This window comes from Rana temporaria, chromosome 12, assembly GCF_905171775.1.
Source record: "Rana temporaria chromosome 12, aRanTem1.1, whole genome shotgun sequence".
Lineage (NCBI taxonomy): Eukaryota > Metazoa > Chordata > Amphibia > Anura > Ranidae > Rana > Rana temporaria.
Genome location: NC_053500.1, coordinates 118089590 through 118114409, shown reverse-complemented (window position 1 = coordinate 118114409; position 24820 = coordinate 118089590). Strand labels below are relative to the sequence as shown.

Here is a 24820-nt window from a genome sequence, read left to right as displayed (position 1 = left end):
ATTTTATACAGCAGTGACTTCCATATTAGATAAAATCGGGGGAAAAAAGTAGGAGAAGGCAAAAGGGCACAACAAAGTAAAAAATATATAAATATCACATAGAAAATATAAAAAATGTGAAAGTAAACATGGCTTTCATTCTTAAATGAAAGTACATGTTTTGCTCTTCTGGCCTCCAGTTAAATCTCTTTATTCAGCACAGACCTATTGTAGATGAAATGTAATGGATAAACACACCGGTGCCTAGGCTAGCAGGGACTTTAATGGATTCTCTTTTCTGATATATATAATATACTGTATATGTAAGTGAAGATAAGAAATTGTGTTTGTGCATTAAACTGCACACTTCCCATCTGAATGGAAAGAAATCCATTCAATCTATATGGGAAGGTAAATGAAAAAAGCATTTCTATGTTCTCAAAATACCCGTGTTATTAAAGCTCTTGGATGGGCACTATACAGTTTATCAGACTATTAAGTCAATAAAAGTCAAGGCCTTATACAAAAGGAAAAGACTAGGTGACAGATGGAACCTGTTTTGTTGTCTTATTAAGGGTGCTGTCATCACCTAACTCCTGCTTGTTAAGGTTAGAGATTGTCCGTTCACTTTTACATTGTGCCATCTTTATCAGTTGTTCATGATAATTTATTAGTATACTACAACACAGTGTGCGATAATATAGCTGTTATTAAAAAAAATGGAAAACTCTAGACAATGTTTTTGAAACGGTGCCCCAGCTGGATTAAAAACAAAAAGCAACTCTGGCTGAAATACCTCCTCTCCAGTCCTGTTACCTGCAGTCATTTATTTTAACCACAAGATGTCCTCAGTCTACTATGTCTACCTGGAGGACTGAGGACATACTGTGAGTCCTGAGTGCCGTGAGTGAGCCTGCTGAAAAGGCCATAACAGCACAATGCTGTCATACTGTAATGATGTAGAAAGTGCTCTGCATCACTGAGGACTGCCTGGCACTGTAGAAGAGGGCGCAACACTTCACGTTTCTTTAAACAAATTAACTTGGCTCCACTCCCCTGCCTATTAATATTATGAAGCAGGTAGAAATATAAGGACTCTGCACTCCCATCAGTTGGGATAGTATAATAACAGTGAAACAACTGCAGCCTCGGTCCCTCTCTGCCCCACCGACCTGCTTCGCCCTGCCCTGGGGATAAATCGTAGAGGTCCTCTACGATGAAACCCTGGTCCGGGGTGAAACACATCAGTGGGCATGGCGAGAGAGGGGCTGAGGCAGTTTCATTGTTATCACACTATCCAGACTAATGGGAGTGCAGCCAACTTAAATTTCTTCATACTATTGCTATTCTAGATGTGTATCCGGATGCCAGTACCCAATAGAGCAGAGGATCACTGGGGGAGTTTGCGAGCCCTTGGAGGGCGGCTCCAAATATCTTTATACAGGTCATGCAGCAGGAGTCATTCTGGCAGCTCGACTCCTGTCAGCTTTATCCAATCAGTGCTTGAAAAAGTCAATGTTGGAGTCCATACATAATCCACAGAGTCAATTTATTAAAAATCAAATGGCCCAGTAATGCGGTTAAACCACCCTTGGCTGCCCACATAAATTCCAACATTACAGCCGGATGGAGCTTTATATATACTGATGCTCTGCCTTGTGGCCACAGCAATTTTTATCTCAGGACCCAGGTCCTCTGCTGTGTCTGACAATGTGTCTCTTCTTGCTGAGGCCACCTGGGATGCTGGACAGCACCCTGGATAATTCCTTGAACGATCTTGCCTTGAGCTTTGTTTCTCTCAAAACTTGAACCCTTTGCTCCTCCCATGAACTTCCTAGTTTAGCCATGCCCAGGGCTGTCTTAATGAGAGGGCACACATGGGCAGTGCCCAGGGGGGCCCCTCCTTTTCCCCAAAGCAGCTGGTCCTTGAACCCCGGCTGCCCCTCTACATCCCAGATATGCCCCCAACACTCTGACCCCTCTACACTCTAGATATCCCCTACCTCTTACCTACTTGATTTCTGTTTACCTGCACTGTCTCCATTGTAGGGGCCCCTGAGCATTACTTTGCCCAGGGGCCCATGATGCTATTAAGACGGCCCTGGCCATGCCTCTTCACTTTTCCAGATTATTGTGCTTTTTTCAGCCAATATCACGCTCTTGTCACTCTTGCTGCAGTCCATATTTTTGCTCCCACGCGTTACCTACCCAACCTATGACCGCTTGTTACTGACCTTTGGCTTGTTTACTGACTATGCTACTGGTTGATCACTACCTGCTATATCTGCTCCTGGACCCCAGCTTGCTCACCTCTTGGTAGGGCAATCCCGAGGCCGCGTACACACGACCGGTTTTCTCAGCAGAATCCAGCAAGAAACTCGATGGGAGACGTATTCTGCCGAGAAAACCGGTCGTGTGTACACTTTTCGCCGAGAAACCCGTCGGCAAACTCGTCGAGCCAAAAAGAGAGCATGTTCTCTATTTCCTCGACGGGCAATGGGAAAATTTGGCTCGACTAGTTTTTTGACAGCCGAACAAGGAACTTGATGGGGAAAACGATGTGTTTCGCCCGTCGAGTTTCTCAGTCGTGTGTACACGGTCTAACAACCGTTACCTGGTACTAACATGCAGCATAACCCATCCCAACCATCAGGAGCTCTTGTGAACAGCAGTTAGTGCTTAGACCCTGCACATCGGGTGCACATCGGGTGCACATCGGGTGACCTGCTACTTCACTTATCCAGCTGGTCAGTGCAAGACTCTATACTACTAAAGCTACTGGTTTCCGAGCCTGACCCCTGATCATGACACTCGGCTTGCAGGTTTCAACACGTGGCACTGCCTATATAACTCGCCCATTGAGGTCAGTCAAAGCATGCTGCAACCTCAAGTCTATCCAATCGCCTCAAATCTATCCAAAACTAGTTAAGCCCAAAATTCAGATGGGATTAGATTCAGGCGCAACTTCATAAGATTGGGTATCCCGAGGTGAGTTCCCTTTTCAGTGTTATTTGTGGCAGTTTGGATTCCTATAAGGACCTGGAAGAGAAGAAACAAAGGCTGCTAAAGCCCTTTTCTGCCTTATATATGCTTCTTGTATTGGGCATCCTTAGCTGAGCTTCCAGAACTACCAGGTCCCACTCTTCTCTCTTAGCATCCCTGTATTCCTGGTAAAAAAAAAAAGACAGGACACCATTTCCGGTTTACTTGGAAACCATCTGCGTAAATTTCCCAAAAAATCCAAAGCATTCAGAAACACGGATCTTGGTGTTTTTTAGTGTTTTTAAGTGCAGAGGAGGGATTTGGGGTCCATGAAGAGGACCTGTCACATGTCGATTGCTGTCACAAGGATGTTAGCCTTCCTTGTGACAGCAATAAAAGTGATATTTTTTTTAAATAAAAACAACAGTGTAAAAAAATATATATATAGACAAAATATAAAAATATAAATCAATAATTTCAAAAGACAACATTTAAAGTGCCCCCATCCTCCCATGCTTGTGTGTAAAGGCGAAAGCGCGCGTTAGTCCGCACACACGCAAACAGCAATCGTCCCACACATGTGAGTTATCAGCAAGAACGTCAGATCATGAGCAGTAATTCTAGCACCAGACCTCCTCTGTAAGTCTAAAGTGATAGGGGCAGATCCACAAAGATCTGCCCCGGCGCATCGTAACTGAGATACGCTACGCCGCCGTACCTTAACTGGTTTGAATCCATAAAGATTTTGCGCCGTAAGTTACGGCAGCGTAGTGTATCTCAAGCGGCGTAACGGCGCGGAATTCAAATTGGGCGGGTAGGGGGCGTGTTTCATTTAAATGAAGCGCGTCCCCGCGCCGAACGAACTGCGCATGCGTCGTCCCTAAATTTCCCGCCGTGCATTGCGCGAAATGACGTCGCAAGGACGTCATTGGTTTTGACCTGGACGTAAATTATGTCCATCCCGATTCACGAACGACTTACGCGAAAAAAAAAAGTTGAAATTATACGCGGGAACGACGGCCATACTTAACATTGAGTACGCCACGAAATAGCAGCTTTAACAATACGCCGAAAAAAGCCGACTAGAGACGATGTAAAGGAATGTGCCGGCCGCTCGTACGTTCGTGGATCGTCGGAAATAGCTAATTTGCATACTCTACGCAGAAAACTAAGGGGTATGCCACCCAGCGGACGCCGAAGAATTGCATCTTAGATCCGAAGGCGTACGAAGACGTACGCCTGTCAGATCTAACCCAGATGCCGTCGTATCTTGTTTTGAGGATTCAAAACAACGATACGACGCAGGAAATTTAAAAGTACGCCGGCGTATCAGTAGATAGCATGCTCAGTACGATCGGCGCGGGAACGCGTCTAATTTAAATGATCCACGCCCCCTACCCGGATCATTTGAATTAGGCGGGCCTGCGCCGGAGGAATTACGTTACGCCGCCGCAAGTTTTACGGGCAAGTGCTTTATTCACAAAGCATTTGCCTGTAAAGTTGTGGCGGCGTAGCGTAATTCCTCCGGCGCAAGCCCGCCTAATTCAAATGATCCGGGTAGGGGGCGTGGATCATTTAAATTAGGCGCGTTCCCGCGCCGATCGTACTGAGCATGCGCCGTCCCTAAAATTTCCCGACGTGCATTGCGCTAAATGACGTCGCAAGGACGTCATTGGTTTAGACGTTAACGTAAATGGCGTCCAGCGCCATTCACGGACGACTTACGCAAACAACGTACATTTTCAAATTTTGACGCGGGAACGACGGCCATACTTAACATTGACTGCGCCTCATATACCCAGGTGCAACTTTACGCGTCGCAAATCTAACGTAAACGTCGTAACTTCACTGCGTCTACCGCACGTACGTTCGGGAATCCGCGTATTTTGCTAATTTGCATACTCAAACGGGAAAACGACGGAGGCGACACCTAGCGGCGAAAAAAAAATTGCATTTAAGATCCGACAGCGTAAGAGCCTTATGCCGCATACACACTATCACTTTATGTGATGAAAAAAAACGACATTTTCTGTGAAGTAAAAAAGTTGCCTACACACCATCGTTTTTTCACAATGCTCTAGCAAAGCGAGGTTACGTTCCACCACGTTTTTCCATTGAAGCTTGCTTCATAACTAGCTTCTGGGCATGCGCGGGTGAAAAAACGTTGTTTTAAACGTCGTTTTTTGCTACACACGGTCAATTTCTGTTAAGTAAAAAACTACGTTTTGAAAAACGACACATAAAATTGAAGCATGCTTCAATTTTTTTTTTGTCGTTTTTCACAAGACATAAAACGGCGTTTTCCCCCACACACGGTCATTTAAAGTGACGTTTTTAAAAACGTCGTTTTTTTCATCATATAAAGTGATGGTGTGTATGCGGCATAACGCCTGTCGGATCTAATGGTTATCTATGCGTAACTGATTCTAAGAATCAGTCGCATAGATACGACGGCCCAGATTAGGACTTACGACGGCGCACATGGCGTTGCGCCGTCGTAAGCCCTTTTAGAATCTGGGCCTATAACTTTTGCGCAAAATATGTAGAAGAATACATATCGGCCTAAACTGAGGAAAAAATAAGTAAAAATACGTTTTTTAGATTTTTTGGGGGGGATATTTAATTTAGCAAAAAGTAAAAAATATAGCTTCTTTTCAAAATTGTCACTCTTATTAAAACCGCAGAGGTGATCAAGTACTATCAAAAGAAAGCTCTATTTGTGGGAAAAAAATACATCAATTTTGTTTGGGTGCAGCGTAGTACGACCGCTCAATTGTCAGTTAAAGAGACGCAGTGCCGTATCGCAAAAAGCGTTGTGGTCATTAAGGTGGTAAATTCTTCTGGGGCTGAAGTGGTTAAACAATACAACGAAAGAGAGACCCAGAGAGTTGTTAGAAGCTGAAGGACAAATCATCTTGACTGCATCTATCTTTTAATAATGTTTTTTCGGTAGACTTTTCGTTTTAAGTAGTTTGGGTGTTTTTAAAGGAAAACATTTCTCACTTTCTTAGTAAAATCAATGTATTGGACCCGCCATAATTTTATGTTAAAAGGAAGAAAAGCCTATGGTAAAAGTATTTCTCCTGCCTACTTTACTATGTTAATGGCACGTGATTATTAAAACATGTCCTGAAACGAAACAGTATATTAATGCTTTAGAATCCTTTTAGCTTCCATTATCATGCTGTAAAATAAATTTGAAACGTTTTAAATGTAAAAATGTAAAAATGCTTAAATTTTTTCTACTTTTTATATTCCATATGTGAGTATTAACTCGACAGATTTCTAAGTATTAAATTATAAAATCTCTAAGCCTTCTTAGCCATCTGGAGAAAAAGTATGATGCTGGACATCTATATTTTTTATAAATGCACTAATTAGCTAGTATTAGAATTAGATCATTAAAATTCATATGCATGCTCATTTTTGTTTGGTTGTTTAAGTAGATGTTAACCCTAAATAAATGACATTCAGGGGTCCATATATAAAAAATCTTATTATTGTTTGCGCTATAAACAAAAAAAGAGCGACAATTTTAAAAATATATATATATTTTTTACTTTTTGCTTTAATAAATATCCCCAATTTTTTTTTAAAAAAAAACAGTTTAGACCAATATATATTTTTCTACATATTTTTGGTAAAAAAAAATCGCAATAAGCGTATATTGATTGGTTTGTAAAAAAAATATATAGGGCCAGATTCACAAAAGAGATATGACGGCGTATCTCCTGATACGCCGTCGTATCTCTGAGATACGATTGTCGTATCTATGCGCCTGATTCATAGAATCAGTTACGCATAGATAGCCCTAAGAGCCGACAGGTGTAACTGTGTTACACTGTCGGATCTTAGGCTGCAATTCTAGGCCGGCCGCTAGGTGGCGATTCCATTGCGGCCGGCGTAGAATATGCAAATGACTAGTTACGGCGATTCACGAACGTCCGCTTTGCCCGTCGATCTAAATTTACGTTGTTTCCGTAGAGATGCGTCACGTAAAACTAAGCATGCCCTCTAGGTGGTCTAAGCAATGTTAAGTATGGCCGTCGTTCCCGCGTCGAAATTTTAAATTTCACTTTGTTTGCGTAAGTCGTCCGTGAATGAATTGAATTAGGCGGGCTTGCGCCGAGCGGATTTACGTTACACCACCGCAAGTTTACAGGTAAGAGCTTTGTAAATCAGGCACTTACGCTGTAAACCTGCGGCGGTGTAACGTAAATGGGATACGTTACGCCGCCGCAGCGTAACGTATTTGTACCTGAATCTGGCCCATAGTGTCTTCAAACTATGGGTAAGATTTATGGAATTTTTATAATTTTTTTTACTAGTAATGGCAGTGATTCGCGATTTTTAGTAAATGTCACTGGTAGGAAAGGGGTTAACACTAGGGGGCGATCAAGGGGTTAAATGTGTTCCCTAGTTAGTGTTTCTCACTGTGGAGGGATAGGACTGACTGAGGGAGGAGACATATCGTTGTTCCTACTTAGTAGGAACAACGATATGTCTCGTCTCCCCTGACAGAACAGGGATTTTTGTGTTTACATACACAGATTCCCGTTCTGACTCTCGTGCCCGCGATCACAGGTGGCCAGCGGTGATTGGGCCCGTCGGCCACGCGCATCGGGTCCCCTGCTGATAAATCTCATGTGTGTCTGCACGTGGCTGCTCAGTACCAATAAAATATGTATTTATTTTACACGTAGCTGGTCCCCCTCTTAATTTCCCTTAAAGTGTAAGCTCTCCCTTTTACAAAAAATAAAAAGGTGAACCAAAACTTAAAATTCTAAAGCCAACCTTTTTTTTTCCATTTTTTACAGAGCAGAAGTGTTAGAACTGATATTTCTTTGCCATCTGTGTCCCAATATAGAGATTTCCCCTAACTTCTTGTACTGTAAATTCAACAGGAAGTAAGAAGATATCTTTTCGATGTGATGGATGATCCTTTTAAGACAGTTTTCATGGAAACATGGGAAGATTACCTTCTATTCTTGTTCTGGTGGCAAGTCAAAATTTAGGATTCCCCATCACTTTCATCCTGTAGACATTGGCCCAGATTCAAGTAGCAATTGCGCCTGTGTAACCATAGGTTACACAGCGCAATTGCTTACTTGCTCGGGCGTTACGAATGCTCCTGATTCAGGAACATCGTAACGCCGACTGCAGCCTAAAATCTGCGTGGCATAAGGCTCTTATGCCACGCATATTTTAGGCTGCATTCTTGCGATGCCCGCTAGGGGGCGCTCCCATTGTGCTCAGTGTATAGTATGCAAATTGCATAATAACACTGATTCACAATGTTGCGCGAGCCCTGCGTACGCAAGTTACGTCGTTTCCGTACGGCGTGTTTAGCGTAAGGCTGCCCCTCCTAATAGTAGGGGCAGCCAATGCTAAAGGATACCCGTCGTTCCCGCGTCGCGATATTTTAATGTTACGTCGTTTGCGTAAGTGATTCGTGAATGGCGCTGGACGCCATTCACGTTCACTCTGAAGCAAATGACGTCCTTGCGACGTCATTTGCCGCAATGCACGTCGGGAAAGTTTCCCAACGGAGCATGCACTCTACGCTCGGCGCGGGAGCGCGCCTAATTTAAATGATTCCCGCCCCCTACGGGATCATTTAAATTGCATGCTCTAGCGCCGGGCAATTCAGCCCCCCCCTTAGCAATTTACGGAGCTACTGCTCCGTGAATCGAGGGCAGCGGAGCAAATTTGCGGGGGCGCAGGGCAAAATCATTGCCCTGCGCCTCCGCAAATAAAGCGCAAATGTCTTTGAATCCGGGCCACTGGCGATAAGGACAATAATGCCCCGTACACACGATCGTAAATTCCGCCAGCAAAAGTCCGATGTGAGCTATTGAACGGAAATTCCGACCGTGTGTATGCTCCATCGGACTTTTGCTTTTGGAATTTCCGCCAGCAAAAGATCAAAAGCTAGTTCTTAAATTTTCCGACGGAAAAAAATCCTATCGGAAAATCCGATCAGACGTGCAAAATTCCGACTCATGCTCGGAAACAATTCAATGCATGCTCGGAAGCATTGAACTTCATTTATCGGCTCGTCATAGTGTTGTACGTCACCTCGTTCTTGACGGACGAAAGTTCAGAGAACTTTTGTGTGACCGTGTGTAGGCAAGCCAAGCTTGAGAGGAATTCCATCGGAAAAAACATCCAAGGTCGATTTTACTCTCTCTAATGTACGGGGCATTAGAGAGAGTAAAATCGACCTCACCACTCTATCCAAAACAAAAAAAATGTGTTTTACTTCAAATCATACATTTTTTATACCGTTAACAATGTTCCTCAAGAAGAAACTAAACCTAATGGCCCAGATTCACAAAGACTTACGACGGCGTATCTCCAGATACGCCGTCGTAAGTCCGAATGAGCGCCTTTGTATGTATGCGCCTGATTCATAGAATCAGTTACGCATACATTCTGCCAAGATACGAGCGGCGTAAGTCTCCTACGCCGTAGTATCTTGGGTGCATATTTCCGCTGGCCGCTAGGTGGCGCTTCCGTTGATTTCCGCGTTGAATATGCAAATGAGATAGATACGCCGATTCACGAACATACGTGTGCCTGTCGCATTTAGTTACGCCGTTTACGTAAGACATACGCCAGCGTAAAGATAAAGCATTTCTCTAGGTGGCGCAGCCCATGCAAAGTATGGACGTCGGAACAAGCGTATCTTTTTACGTCGTTTGCGTAAGTCGTACGGGAATAGGGCTGTGCGTAAGTTACGTTGACGTCGTAGGCAGTGTTCGAAGTATCTTAGGCATTCTATCCGACGCATGCGCACTGGGATACGTTCACGGACGGCGCATGCACCGTTCGTTCAAAATGTCAATCACGTAGAGTCACGATTCATTAGCATAAAATACGCCCACCTCTTCACAATTTGAATTAGGCGCGCTATGCCACCGTAACTTAGGACGCAAGTGCTTTGTGAATACAGCACTTGCCTCTCTAAGTTGCGGCGGCGTATCGTAAATACGATACGCTACGCCCGCCCACACTTGCGCCGCCCTACGTGAATCTAGGCCAATAAGTTAAAGTTCAACTTCTCTTCGAAGTTTGAAAAGTAATAATTGACTTGGTGTAGAAAGGAAGCAAATAAAAGACCAAGCTGAAGCAGGAGAAACGTGTTTTCTAAAATGCCCATACATCCCCTTTGTCGACATGGTAGGAGCAGCTGGCTAAGCTTGAGCTGGTTGACTCCTGGGCCACTTGGCAGATTCTACCACCTGGCTGCAAGCCAACACTTCCAACATTTCCCAGCCGCCCCAGCTACGATGGTCAACCCCGATAGGCCTGGAGCAATGGAGTTAAACAGGCACGTAATGATTTATTTTCAACATAATTTTATTGACAGGGCTTACATGTCAGATTCAACTTTTCAGACAAGAGCAGCTGGAAACAATATAAAAACTCAGACATGACAGGGGTAATAGAACTCACTTCAGCTTGATCAGGCATGACATAATGGACTCTATGAAGACTCCAGAACCGCCGATCGACAAATACTGAAGGTGCATATTTTTTGACTCTGCAGGAGGACGGTAAACAGTTTTACACTTTAATAACCTAAATTGTTATTGAGCTATTAGAATATTGTTTAATTTATAGTAACAGAAATATAACCCAATTTTACTATTAAACAAATCTATAATGGGTTTTAGGTAAAAAAAAAATAATAATTTAAAGAATATAAGTTATTGAACTCATGTTTTAAGTATTTTTTACACTATTAGCCGGATTCAGGTACATTTGAGCAGGCGTAGCGCAGCTCATTTGCGCTACGCCAACGTAAAATAGAGAGGCAAGGCCAGTATTCACAAAGCACTTGGGGCCAGATTCACGTAGCCCGGGCGCAACTTAACTTTTCCGATTTAAGTTACACCGCCGCAATTTTTCCAAGTTAGTGCCCGATCCACAAAGCACTTACCTGGAAATTTGCGGCGGTGTATCCTAAATCCGGCCGGCGCAAGGCGGGCCAATTCAAATGGGGCGAGTCCCATTTAAATTAGGCGCGCTCCCGCGCCGGACGTACTGCGCATGCTCCCGACGCAAATTTCCCGATGTACTTTGCGCGAAGTTACGATGCGCCGAGGTTTTGTGAATCGCGACGGGTAAAAAAAAAGTTGCGTCGGGAAAAAAAGAGTTGCGCCGGGAAAATTTTTTTTTTTTCAAATTTGACAGTGACGCGGGAAAGACGGGTACACTTTTACATGGTGTACTAACTTTACACTTTGTAAAAGGTACCCTATCTTTGCGACGGCAAACTAACACTTACGGCGACTTAACAAAGGGAAAAAGCTTTGTGGATTTCCGTAAGTGCTAATTTTCATACCCGATGCTGGTTTATGACGAGAACTCCCCCCAGCGGCGGCCGCGGTACTGCATCCTAAGATCCGACAGTGTAAGTCCATTACACCTGTCGGATCTTAGGGCTAGCTATGCGTAACTGATTCTATGAATCAGTCGCATAGTTAGAAACAGAGATACGACGGCGTATCAGTAGATACGCCGTCGTATCTCGTTTGTGAATCTGGCCCTTGCTCCCTAAGTTACGTCGGCGTAGCGTAAATGGGCCGGCGTAAGCCCGCCTAATTCAAATTAGGAAGGTAGTGGGCGTGTTGTATTAAAATTAGCCGTGACCCCATGTAAATGACTTCCCGAACGAACGGCGCATGCGCGCGCATGCTCAGAATCACGTTGAATTTACGCCCTAAGATACGACGGCTCAATGGTAATGACGTGAACGGAACCTACGCCCAGCCCCATTCACGTACGACTTACGCAAACAACGTAAAATCCGACGGCAGTTCCGACATCCATACCCTACACGACTTAGACCAGCTATTTGGTGGTTTATCTTTACACCGGACGTACGCCTTACGTAAACGGCATAGCTTACTGCGACGGGCGCAAGTACGTTCGTGAATCGGCGTATCTAGGTCATTTACATATTCAACGCGTAAATCAACGGAAGCGCCCCTTGCGGCCAGCGTAAATATGCACCCAATATACGACGGCGTAGGAGACTTACGTCAGTCGTATATTGCCACAATTCAGGCGCATCTGTTTTAGAGAATCAGCGCATAGATACGACGGCGCACATTTGGACTTACGACGGCGTATCAGTAAATACGTCGGCGTAAGTCTTTCTGAATCTGGCCCTATGTGTGTAAACTTTATTTTGAAAACAAAAAAGTTTTGTTAAAAAAGAAAATGCTATATAAGGAAGGATTCAAGTACCGTATATATTCGAGTATATGCCGACCCGAATATAAGCCGAGGCACCTAATTTTACCACAAAAAAATGGGAAAACGTATTGACTAGAATATAAGCCTAGGGTGTCCATGTGCATGCCTCACTGTGCCCATGCCTCACTGTGCCCATGCAGATTTTGGACCGAGAAATATCTCCACCTTTGGGAAGGTCTGTGGCAGAGACTTTGCTAAAGTTCCGAGTGACACTCTAGCTGCTAGGCTGGTGAGAGTGGCCTATCCAGATTTACTATACCCACTCTGGCTAGAGTAGCGACGAAAGTTGTCGTTGGAAGTAGGACTGCTTCCGAAACCCAGTTACACGCCTGAATCCATTACCTACCACTTCTTCTATCTTCTCACCTACTACAACTTTTACAATTTTTACCCCGTTGGGTAATAAAGCACAGAAAGAGATACCTACAGTGTGCACATTGACTTTATTACAGCTTTCATCCAGTACCCTAGATGGTGGAGAAATAGAGGTAACGTGCCACCCAAATCAAACCAGCAGCTCCTTCGGAGGCAGTGCTACACGTGGGGGCTCTTACCTCTGGCAACTGAACTGAGTGTTTTATTTCGCCATTGAGAGTCTGAAATTATCAAGGCATCACTGTGCTGGTGAAGAAGGGGTTATGGTCAAGTGTTGAAAAGTTCAGAAAAGAACTCGAAGTGGGAGGAGTTACCCACCCCTGCGTGAGACGTGTGCAAGTTTGGCCCCAAAGGACAGTGTGATTTGCCAGTTCTAGAGATAAGATCGTGCAAGTATGTCCACGTACCCAACGCCATTTGAGAGGCTGAGGCCTATAATGCCTCTCACGGAAGTTAACCTGATTCCTGTCCTTACTGGAGCTTCCCTGACGGACACTGGAATTCGCATGAAGACGCGGGGGCGTTTTGTACTGTACACAAGTGGCGGCGTCGAGGCACTCGGCGTGTCTTGCCCCAGGTGCACAGAGCTAATGATCCGGATCCAACCATTCGTCCGATGTGCGAGGTGCGGTGAGTATCTCTTTCAAGTGGATCAGCCCACAGAGTCACCCCGCGCTTATCGGGTGGACTGGGTTACAGGGACTGTGACTGCGGAGGAAGTTACTCCCTAGCCCGCTTCTACTACTACCGCTACTTTGACTTCGATCACCACACCAATTGTATCCCCAACTGTGAGTGACTGTGATGCCAGTGAGACAAAATGTGCCTGCCGCGAAAGTGGATGCCGCTACTGAAACTGCGTGCATGGCGATGGTGCCCTCTTGTTTTGCAGTTAAGAAAGTGGGATACGTGAAGGCCTCCCACGGTGGTGGTCGAGGCCGACTCTGGCGTATACCAGGACCGGACTCCATGGAGGATGTTGCCCCTGTCGAGGCCAAGCGGAAGACTGGTAAGCAGGCCAGGGACAGTAATTCAAAAGTTGTGCGCACTTGTTTGCCTGCGGAGGAGTATGCCAGCTCTGAAATTGATTCCTCTTCTGATGCGGGGGATGACCACTGGTTGGAGCTGCCCGAGTTAACATGGGGCAAAGGATTCCATGCTGTGACTGCCCGCAATTCTAGAGCATGCTCTCCGATGGACTCTGGGAATACCACGCCGCGGGCGGATATCCCACAAACAAGCTGGGAGGTCACAGTAGAGAAAGGTGTCGCCATTAAAGAGACTGCTGTACCTCCATCTGCATTGCTTGTTTTGAAAAGGCCTCCAGATGCTTGCATTATACCGGGACTGGGACACTCCTGCACGCTACCCAAGCTTGCTCGTCTACAAAGGATCATCATGAAGAAGGTGGCCCTTGATTATGGATGGGAGTTCCCTTATGTTCCCGAGGATCTCATGAAGGATATTGAGAAGAACCGAGAGGAATGGTGCCAGGATGCCGTTTGGGACTATTTGAAGGTAGACTAGCCTTTCCACGGTGTTGACTTTTCTTTTGCCCGTGTTCGTGACCGGTTTGAAGGTTGCCTAGAGTCATGGAGCTATGGCATATACAGTGATCGGGTGGTCATTAAAAGTCCCGGGAAAGTTGACCGGGTCTATTCGATCACCACACTTGGTGATGAGGAAAAGACCCTCACCCTGCCTGATCCCAGGTTCTACCTGTGAGACTAGAGAGAAGGACTGGTAGGACTCTCCTACAATGTTTGATTCCTTTTTTTCCCTTCTTCCAGAAGTCCCAAACAGGAACTATTTTTTCCCTTTTCTTCCTCACATTTGTTGAAGTGTGATTGACTCTAGGGGAACACAAATGCCTAGTCAGTTAGATTAGGGTTTCTGAGGACTTTGTTGGTCAAGAAAAAGAAGGAGTATCTTCTCTACCAGGGCTCAAAATTTTAAGCCCTGAGCTTCTAGCCAGGCCTCAAGTGTTACTCGCCACCAGTTGCCTCACCTAACCCATACACTGCCCCGCCCCTAATTCCTCCCTAAAAACGCCCTTGTAGATTATCTCTTGGAATGACACTGTTAAATGTTTTATGCCAAATCAAGTTACACAATTAAATATTACCAACAACAACTTTAACAAAATGGGACAGGGCACTGGGGCAGACCAGAGGGACAGGGCACTGGGGCAGACCAGAGGGACATGGCACTGGGGCAAACCAGAGGAACATGGCACTGGGGCACACCAGAGGGACATGGCACTGGGGCAAACCAGTGCCAGCAAATATTGCTCTCCCTCTTCTTATGTACAAGACTCCCTCCTCCTCCTCTGCCTTCTCTCTAGAACCAGGTCTTTTCCCCCATTCTCTTGCTGTCTCCTCTGCAACCCCCATCCATCCTCCTCTCTCTCTCCCTCTCCTATTCTACCCAGTCTCATAATCAGGAGCCCCTGTGTGCGGCTCCACACTTGCATGTCCCCACTTTCCCCTTTCATTGTCGGGCAGCAAGGAGAGGAGCTGCAGCACAGCGGGAGGGAGTACAATCCAGCACCGAGATTCACATACCTGCATAGCCATTGACACCACAACACAGCGCACACTGACACCGCACAGCATACTGCCGCTCTCTTGTCAGGGCAACTCTTGGTGAGCGCTGTGCTGCACTGCCTACCTGGGACACCCAGAGTGGTGATAATCGCAGTCCTCCAGCTCACTTGTTCCTTCCTGCTCTCTAGCTACATTGGTCAGGTTGGGAAGCCAGGCTCAGAGAGGTTCATCCTATCAGGTCCCATGGCTTAAAGAGAATTGTAAGGAGAGCACCTGTGTACTGCATGTGTGCGGTTCACCCGACTACTTTTCCTGGGCACGCACCTTTCCCCTTCGGCCGCCAATCGCAGCGTGGCTCTAAGTATAGGCACAGATTGGACTGTTGGTCATGCAGAGCTGTTATCACTCGCCCCCAGCTTAAATCCACTCGCCAAATGCTAGCAGGCGAGTGGAAATTTTGAGGGCTGTTCTCTACGATATGTTTCTATATTCACTGAGAGACAGTTGTGTACATGTTTGATCGGGGACATTGCCACTAGAGGGCAGTGTTCCGTAACTATTCTAAAGAAACTTTTTTTTGGGGGGGTCTCTAGACTTCCACAACAGACTAGCACTTTTTGAATGCTCCCAGGGGAGGAAGGAGATTTTACTGCAAGAAGGTGCAACTTCATTCGCCCCTAGGTAATGTAGATATGTTAATATTGTGTGTATTTTTCTATTTCTGTTTTTCAGGTCCTGTTGATCTTCTATCAAATGTGTAATAAATATATTGCACCACTTTGTAATAAACAAACAAAAAAGGCTCCCAACACAACAAAGGAATTCTATCAAGACTGTCGGAGAATGGGGCAGACTAGATAGTTAGGAATATTAATGTAAATTGTACCAATCAAACATTTGTGTGTTTTATTCTCTATTTTCTCCCTTTGTTTCTATATAATGTTTTAGAGTGGATTCAGGTGAGGCGCCCCAATGGTCAGTCCGCCCCTGAGTAGGTGTATACCTATGACTTTGAATGAACTGTATCCATTACTTTTAGAATGTTGTTATCAATAAATACCTTTCTATTATTTTTTTAAATATTCTCTTTTGAGTGAATTTTTGTATTTAGCACCCTAAAATCCCATATCCTGTACATTAATCGCTTGTTGTGAACTGTTGATGCATTCCTTCAATACAAGTTCTATTGCACCTGCCTGTGTGAATTACTGTCTCTGCACCATGCTGCACCCCACCTACATGCGCATCCCACAGCACACATAGGCCAATCAGTAAGACTATTTGCTAAAAATATGTGCTAACTCATGAATCCACTTTAGTTCCTCTTTGGAATGAACACATTTGCCCATATAATAACTCAGGAGACAGTCTTATGCCCCCCGTACACACAATCAAAATTTCCGTCGGGATAAACTCTGACGTATTTTTCTGACGGAATTCCGTTCAAGCTGTCTTGCATACACACTGTCACACAAAATTCCGACCGTCCAAAACGCGGTGACGTACAACACCAGGACGAGCCGAGAAAAATGAAGTTCAATGCTTCCGAGCATGCGTCGACTTTATTCTGAGCATGAGTGTTTTTTTCTCCGTCGGAGTTCCATACAGACGAACGGAATTTCCGATTCATCGAAAAAAAGAGAACATGTTCTCTTTCTAAGTCCGTCGGAATTTTCGATGGGGCACACACACGGTCGGAATATCCGATGAAAAAATTCCGTCTGACTTTTTCCATCGGAAATTCCGATCGTGTGTACAAGGCATTAGTCGGACACTCTTGGGTGCCTGCTTTTGCGGCTCAGCGGGGTCCAGAGCCTAAGGAACAAGCAAACAACCGAAAGCGCATGTGACAGACGCCAGCTCGCACCTCAAACCGTTTGCTCCAGCAGTGTCCTGAAGCAAGTTATGCCTATTTGGCTTAGGAAGAAAATAAATGGCTGTGCTAGCTGGAACAGCAAGGACGACGGTCTGCGATGGAGTCAGCTGCCTGTGACCAATCTGTAGAAGAGGAATACATCTGGCTTTGGGTGGGTGGTCATCCCTCCGAGGGAACATATGACTGGGCTCTGACCTTTCTGTGCCGGTGCTTGGGGCATAAATGCTGTTCCTCGTGTGAGTTTGTATTTACAGAGTAACTCACTCGCTGCCAAAAGCCTAAAGTCAGTTTTTATCTTTTTTACCTCCCATGAAAGGCCATCTCTGTTTATACATCATCAGATTACAATTTAACCACTTCCATACAGGGCACTTATACACCTTCCCGCCCAGACCAATTTTTAGCTTTCAGCGCTGTTGCACTTTGAATGACAATTGCGCGGTCATGCTACTCTGTACCCAAACTAAATTTTTATGATTTTGTTCCCACAAATAGAGCTTTCTTTTGGTGGTATTTGATCACCTCTGGGATTTTTATTTTCTGCAAAAGAAAAAAAAAATGACTAAAAATTTGGAAAAAAAAATGATTTTTTTTGTTTCTGTTATAAAACATTGTAAATAAGTATGTTTTCTTCTTCACTGATGGGCACTGATGGTACTGCACTGGCGGGCACTGATAAGGTGGCACTGATGGGCATCGATGAGGTGGCACTGATGTGGTGGCATTTATGGGCACTAATATGCGGCTCTGATAGGCGGCACGGATGGGCACTGATAGGCGGCACGGATGGGCACTGATAGGCGGCATGGATGGGCACGGATAGGCGGCACGGATGGGCACAGATAGGCAGCACGGATGGGTACAGATAGGCGGCATGGATGGGCACTGATAGGCGGCATGGATGGGCACTGATAGGCAGCATGGATGGGCACTGATAGGTGGCACGAATGGGCATAGATGGGCACTGATAGGTGGCACTAACATATGTGTTGTGCCAATGGATGCCAATCAGTGCCAAACAATGCCTGCCAATCAGTGATGCCCATTGTGGGCACTGATTGGCATCCATTGCGGGCACTGATTAGCATCCATTATTTTTGTCATTGTCATCCCTGGTGGTCTAGGGTGGCATACCTGTGTTTTGCATCACTGGTGGTCTAGTGGCATCCCTGGTGGTCCAGTGTGGGCATCCTCGGGGGGCTGTGCTGATAATCGATCAGCACAAACCCCCCCTGTCAGAGGAGCAGCCGATCGGCAGACGCGAGTGATGAAAAGCCGATTACCAGCTTTTCCTGTTTACATCGTGATCAGCCGTGATTGGACACGACTGATCACGTGGTAAAGAGTCTCCGTCGGATCGGTGTTGCGGGGTGTCAGACTGATACCCTGCAACAACGATCGCCGCGATGCGTGCCCCCGGGGGCGCGCAGCGGCTCAATATCCTGAGGACGTCATATGACGTCCACTCAGGATATTGGAACCACTTTGCCGACGTCTTTTTGCTTAAGGCGGGCGGCAAGTGGTTAAGTTTAACTTAAAGAAAAAGTTTTTATTTTTTTATGTTGTAGAGAGTAAAGAAGGGTTACATCCCTCCTCAGTTTTATTTTTTGGCCATCAGTATCCCTTTGAGAGATCTCCCTTTACTTCTTCTCCAGTAGCCAAAACAGGAAGTGAGAGTAAATCCCTCCAAAGGGAGGGAATCCCTGGTTGTCACCTGAACTAGTGTCCCAATTGGAAGATTCTTCCTGTTCTGGTGACAACCCAAAGTTTAGCATTTTCCTTTACCTTCAGTGATAACAGTAAACAGCACAAATAAATGAAGACATGGCAGGTATTCTAGTCACTCCACTCTGTACACAATTAAAATAAAGTTTTCCCTATACAGTTGAACCTCGGATTACAAGCATAATCCGTTCCAGGAGAATGCTCGTAAACCAAAGTACTCGCATATCAAAGCGAGTTTTCCCATTGAAGTCAAATAATTTGTTCCGTATTGACTTCAATGGGATGCAATACCGAATGCGGCCAGAGGTGGGGGGGGTGCCAGAGAGCGTCGAAAACGTCCGAAAAGGCCAGAGGACACTTTGGCTTGTTTCCTGCGCCCCGTACCTCAGGCCAAATGAGGTACTGCAGGCCAATGTTCTGCTTTTCTCGACTCCTGCGCCCCCATACCTCAGGCCAAATGAGGTACTGCAGGCTATTTTCGTCTCTGCTCGACTTCTGCGCCCCCGCACCTCAGGCCAAATGAGGTACTGCAGGCCCATTTAGCTTGAATTAGGCCTGTCTAGCGAGTCAACACTCGCAAACCGAGTCAGAATTAAAAAAAAAAGTTGCTCGGAAATTAAAACGCTCTCAAACCAAGTTACTCTTAAACCGAGGTTCCACTGTAGTTATACTTTAACAGCTTAGCGACCACCCCATGCAAATATACTGTGGCAGGGCGGCTGCTTTGTGCCCGATCATGTACCTAGTAGGTGATCTGACACTTCCGGGTCTGGGGTGCTGGCGAACCTCTCCTGCTGTGATTGGACACAGTGGGAGCCAATCAGTGGGCCCAGTGGATGCAATGTCTGCCAGGACCCGCCAAGTGTTCAGGAGAAAGGAAGAACAGCTCTGCAGTCTGCCTATGGTGGCAGAGCAAGGCTCTGTCCCAATGAAAATGATATTGAAGTGGACACATATCGGCTGAGTGCAGAGCTGCAGAGCTAAAATTTTAAAACAGGGAACTGCTCTTGCAGTTTTCTCAGATGTATTTATCTCTACAAGGGGCTCTGTGGCTTGGAGATTCCTCAGAGATATGGGTGGGACGGGATCTCCAACACTGTGTCCAGATCTTATAGATAGCCTGCAGGGTGTGTGCCCAGGTGCACACAGCTCATATAATGAAGGGCTGGTGAGAGTTAGAAGGGAGAGGAAGGTGGAGTTGGAGCAGTGGCTGCTTGTGAGCGTCTCTGTGTGAAGATAGATGCTGTGTGCGTCCAAGAAGCTCAAATCTGTGTGCGTTGAAGGGCTTCAAGCGGTGTGCGACCAAGAAGCCAGAAGCTGTGTTCATTGAGGGGCTTAAGGCTGTGTGTGTTTAAGGAGCCCAAAGACTGTACACATCCAAGACTGCTGGACTGGAAGATCTGGTGGTTTAAGGTACCAGTGCTGTTGAAGAGTAGTCAGGTGGGCTAGTATTTTCAGTTACTTTCTGAACAACGTTTAAACACCTGCGTGGGACTCCTGAGTGGACTTTTGTTTTGTTTTTTTTCCTTATTTAATAAACGTGGGCTACCAGGCCCTTAACGATATATGCCTGTTTGGTGTGGACTCACTACACAAAAATGCATCTCCCACGAGAGCTAACAACCCCCAATTAGGGCTGCGCATCTTCACCGGTCTCACGATTCGATACGATTACGATTATCAAGGCCACAATTCGATTCGATTCCACGATGCATCACGATTGCAGCGCAAGTGCGCATGGCTTTCATCAAAAATAAATGTAAGTACTCCTTTTTTTTCTATCTGTTCTTAAAAAAAAAACACACAATAACACTTTCTGCATGTAGCAAAGTCTAAACACAGCAGACATGCTACAGGAGATGGTCAGAGACTGCAGAACTACTACAGGAGATGGTCAGAGACTGCAGAACTACTACAGGAGATGGTCAGAGACTGCAGAACTACTACAGGAGATGGTGAGGGACTGCAGAACTGCTACAGGAGATGGTGAGGGACTGCAGAACTACTACAGGAGATGGTCAGGGACTGCAGATATGATACAGGAGATGGTCAGAGACTGCAGACATGATACAGGAGATGATCAGAGACTGCAGACATGATACAGGAGATGATCAGAGACTGCAAACATGATACAGGAGATGATCAGAGACTGCAGACGAAGTACAGGAGACGGTCAGAGACTCTTACATAGGACACTGTTCTGAGGAGGATGGATAATCAGGGATATAATGAGGCGAGTGTCGGAGGGGCCCCGGGTTGGGATTCGGGGCTGTAACCCTTTCCTGCACTCAGAGGAGAGATGACCCCAATACACAGGACGGGGGGTGTCACCCTCGGCATAGAAGGATATGGAGAGGTCTGGGGGGGCACCCCTGAACTATGACCCTAATTTCTCAGATTCTGCTGAGAACAACCCCCCCCCCTTTCAGTCACATGATCACAGACCCAGGATGGAGTGCACACTGACCTGGGGGGGGGGGGGGGGGGTTGTGTCCTCACTCCACTTCCCCCACATTCCTATCAATAACAGGCAGTCTGAATAGATTGTAAGCTCCTCTGCAAAATCTGAACAGAGACGTATCCCCTCCCCCCACCATCTTCACTGCTATGTAATCTTCTATGAGATTTCTGCTGGACTCAGCGCCCGGGACCCAGCATGAGTCATCTACCCCCCTGAAAATGTTTGCACCCTTTTCAGTTTTTTAGACCGAAATGTGATGCATTAGAGTTAAAAAAAATGCATGTCTGTTTGCATCCGCCTACCTTTAGACCTATCATGGGTCTATTTCAATATGAATATCCCTAAGGTACAGAGTGTGATTCACGTACCTCTAGAGTAGATTGTAAGCTCCTAGGGACAGGGACAGGGCGTGACTGCACGGCTCGCCTATCTCCTATGTCCACTCTGCTGCTCTTACGTCCTCTCCTGGCGTCAGCCCCTCGCGCCTTTTTACTGATCTGATAGTTACAGACAGTGGGCGGGGCTGACGCCAGGACGAAAGAGCATAGTGGACATAGGAGACATAGGAGAGAGGCGGGCCGTGCACTACCCGTTTCTACTAACTTCTACTGAAGTTCTTGTCAGTGGGCGGGGCTGACGCCAGGAGACACAGAAGAGCATGCAGACTGGACATAGGAGAGAGGCGGGCCGGGCAGTCACACGAGTGTAAAAAAAAAAAAGGTACCATAGAATGGAGCGCTCTCCCGGGAGGGAACGGGGCGGGGCTAGGCATCGATTATCAGGGTCGCATGCATCGGTGTCGCATCGGGAACACCCGAATCGCGATACACCGATGCAGCGATTATATTTGACACCCCTACCCCCAATGTCACACTATGTAAACAAGGCAGACTGCCGTTCTGTGATAGGGGAACGTGCTGGTCCTGTGTTTCTGCTAAGCAGGAACACTGATCCTTCCCCCAGTCAAAGCATCCCCCCCCACATTTAAAAATCACTCCTAGGAAACACATTTAACCCCTTGATCGCCCCTGATGTTAACAGCTCCTCAGCCAGTGTCATTAGTACAGTAACAGTGCATATTTTTTTAGCACTGATCACTGTATTAAGGTGGAGTTCCACCCTAAAAATGAACTTTCTATTAACAGCTTGCCTTTAATGTAAAAAATATATATATTTTTACTCACTTCTATCTGGCTGTTACTAGGCAGAATTCGTAATCTGCCTAGTTCCTGGTTCTAGGTGGTTCAACTTCCTGTCCTAAGACCCCATTGCCTCCTGGGAAATGATGACACTCATTTCCCAGGAGTCTCTGGGCATTGCTGTGCCTAAAAATCGCCCAGCATGCACCTCTCCCTGAAAACCAGGAAGAAATGGGAACTGGGCTTCACATGCCCACACATATGATGGATACGGCCACAACATGAGCTGGAGGATATAAGGCAAGTGTTTGCAATTATTTCTGGAACGATTGGGGAGCTATTTATATGTTTTAGGGACTATTTAATGTGATCAATATTAGCTTGAAAAAAATAAAATGATACCCGGAACCCCGCTTTAATGTCACTGGTCCCCAAAAAGTGTAAAAATTGTCTGATTTGCCTGCTGCAACATCACAGTCCTGCTAAAAGTGGCTGATCACCACCATTACTAATAAAAAATATATCAATAAATAAAAATATCCCACAGTTTGTAGCCGCTATACCTTTTGCACAAACCAATCAATATACACTTCTTGAGATTTTCTTTACCACAAATATGTAGCAGAATACATATTGGTCTAAATTGTTGAAGAAATTCAATTTTTTTACATTGTTATTGGGAATGTTTTATAGCAGAATGTAAAAGAATATATATTTTTTTCCATGTGGTGATCAAATACCACCAAAAGAAAGCTGTCTTTGTGGGAAAAAACGGACATACATTTTATTTGTGTACAGCTTCGCCCTGACCGCGCAATTATCAGTTAAAGTAACGCAGTGCCGTATTGCAAAAAATGGCCAGGTCACAAAGGGGGACAAACATTGCAAAGCTATAGTGGTTAAATTATTATTTTTTTGCTTCTTATTTAATTATTTTGCTGCCTCACAACCAGGTTTGCAGAAATGACATTGCCTGTCTGGGAGAGATTCAAGGGTGCCCCCACCTAATTTTCCAGGTGACATGTAGACCCCAAAACCAACTAAATCTCACAAGGGTGTAGTTGAGGGAGGTGAGTCTGTGGGAGATCTTCTTCTTCTTCTTCTTCTTCTTCTTCTTCTTCTTCTTCTTCTTCTTCTTCTTCTTCTTCTTCTTCTTCTTCTTCTTCTTCTTCTTCTTCTTCTTCTTCTTCTTCTTCTTCTTCTTCTTCTTCTTCTTCTTCTTCTTCTTCTTCTTCTTCTTCTTCTTCTTCTTCTTCTTCTTCTTCTTCTTCTTCTTCTTCTTCTTCTTCTTCTTCTTCTTCTTCTTCTTCTTCTTCTTCTTCTTCTTCTTCTTCTTCTTCTTCTTCTTCTTCTTCTTCTTCTTCTTCTTCTTCTTCTTCTTCTTCTTCTTCTTCTTCTTCTTCTTCTTCTTCTTCTTCTTCTTCTTCTTCTTCTTCTTCTTCTTCTTCTTCTTCTTCTTCTTCTTCTTCTTCTTCTTCTTCTTCTTCTTCTTCTTCTTCTTCTTCTTCTTCTTCTTCTTCTTCTTCTTCTTCTTCTTCTTCTTCTTCTTCTTCTTCTTCTTCTTCTTCTTCTTCTTCTTCTTCTTCTTCTTCTTCTTCTTCTTCTTCTTCTTCTTCTTCTTCTTCTTCTTCTTCTTCTTCTTCTTCTTCTTCTTCTTCTTCTTCTTCTTCTTCTTCTTCTTCTTCTTCTTCTTCTTCTTCTTCTTCTTCTTCTTCTTCTTCTTCTTCTTCTTCTTCTTCTTCTTCTTCTTCTTCTTCTTCTTCTTCTTCTTCTTCTTCTTCTTCTTCTTCTTCTTCTTCTTCTTCTTCTTCTTCTTCTTCTTCTTCTTCTTCTTCTTCTTCTTCTTCTTCTTCTTCTTCTTCTTCTTCTTCTTCTTCTTCTTCTTCTTCTTCTTCTTCTTCTTCTTCTTCTTCTTCTTCTTCTTCTTCTTCTTCTTCTTCTTCTTCTTCTTCTTCTTCTTCTTCTTCTTCTTCTTCTTCTTCTTCTTCTTCTTCTTCTTCTTCTTCTTCTTCTTCTTCTTCTTCTTCTTCTTCTTCTTCTTCTTCTTCTTCTTCTTCTTCTTCTTCTTCTTCTTCTTCTTCTTCTTCTTCTTCTTCTTCTTCTTCTTCTTCTTCTTCTTCTTCTTCTTCTTCTTCTTCTTCTTCTTCTTCTTCTTCTTCTTCTTCTTCTTCTTCTTCTTCTTCTTCTTCTTCTTCTTCTTCTTCTTCTTCTTCTTCTTCTTCTTCTTCTTCTTCTTCTTCTTCTTCTTCTTCTTCTTCTTCTTCTTCTTCTTCTTCTTCTTCTTCTTCTTCTTCTTCTTCTTCTTCTTCTTCTTCTTCTTCTTCTTCTTCTTCTTCTTCTTCTTCTTCTTCTTCTTCTTCTTCTTCTTCTTCTTCTTCTTCTTCTTCTTCTTCTTCTTCTTCTTCTTCTTCTTCTTCTTCTTCTTCTTCTTCTTCTTCTTCTTCTTCTTCTTCTTCTTCTTCTTCTTCTT

At 45.0% G+C, this 24820-nt stretch overlaps 1 protein-coding gene across 1 annotated transcript; it reads right to left on the bottom strand.

The window, feature by feature from the left end:
* Window positions 1-23390: 23390 nt before the first annotated feature.
* Window positions 23391-24599, bottom strand: LOC120918369 (cilia- and flagella-associated protein 251-like; the record flags this gene model as incomplete). The annotated part of the gene is made up of 1 exon (XM_040329912.1): window positions 23391-24599. A coding segment is annotated over one exon (1209 nt), but the record flags the coding sequence as incomplete, so codon positions are not given.
* Window positions 24600-24820: the final 221 nt, after the last annotated feature.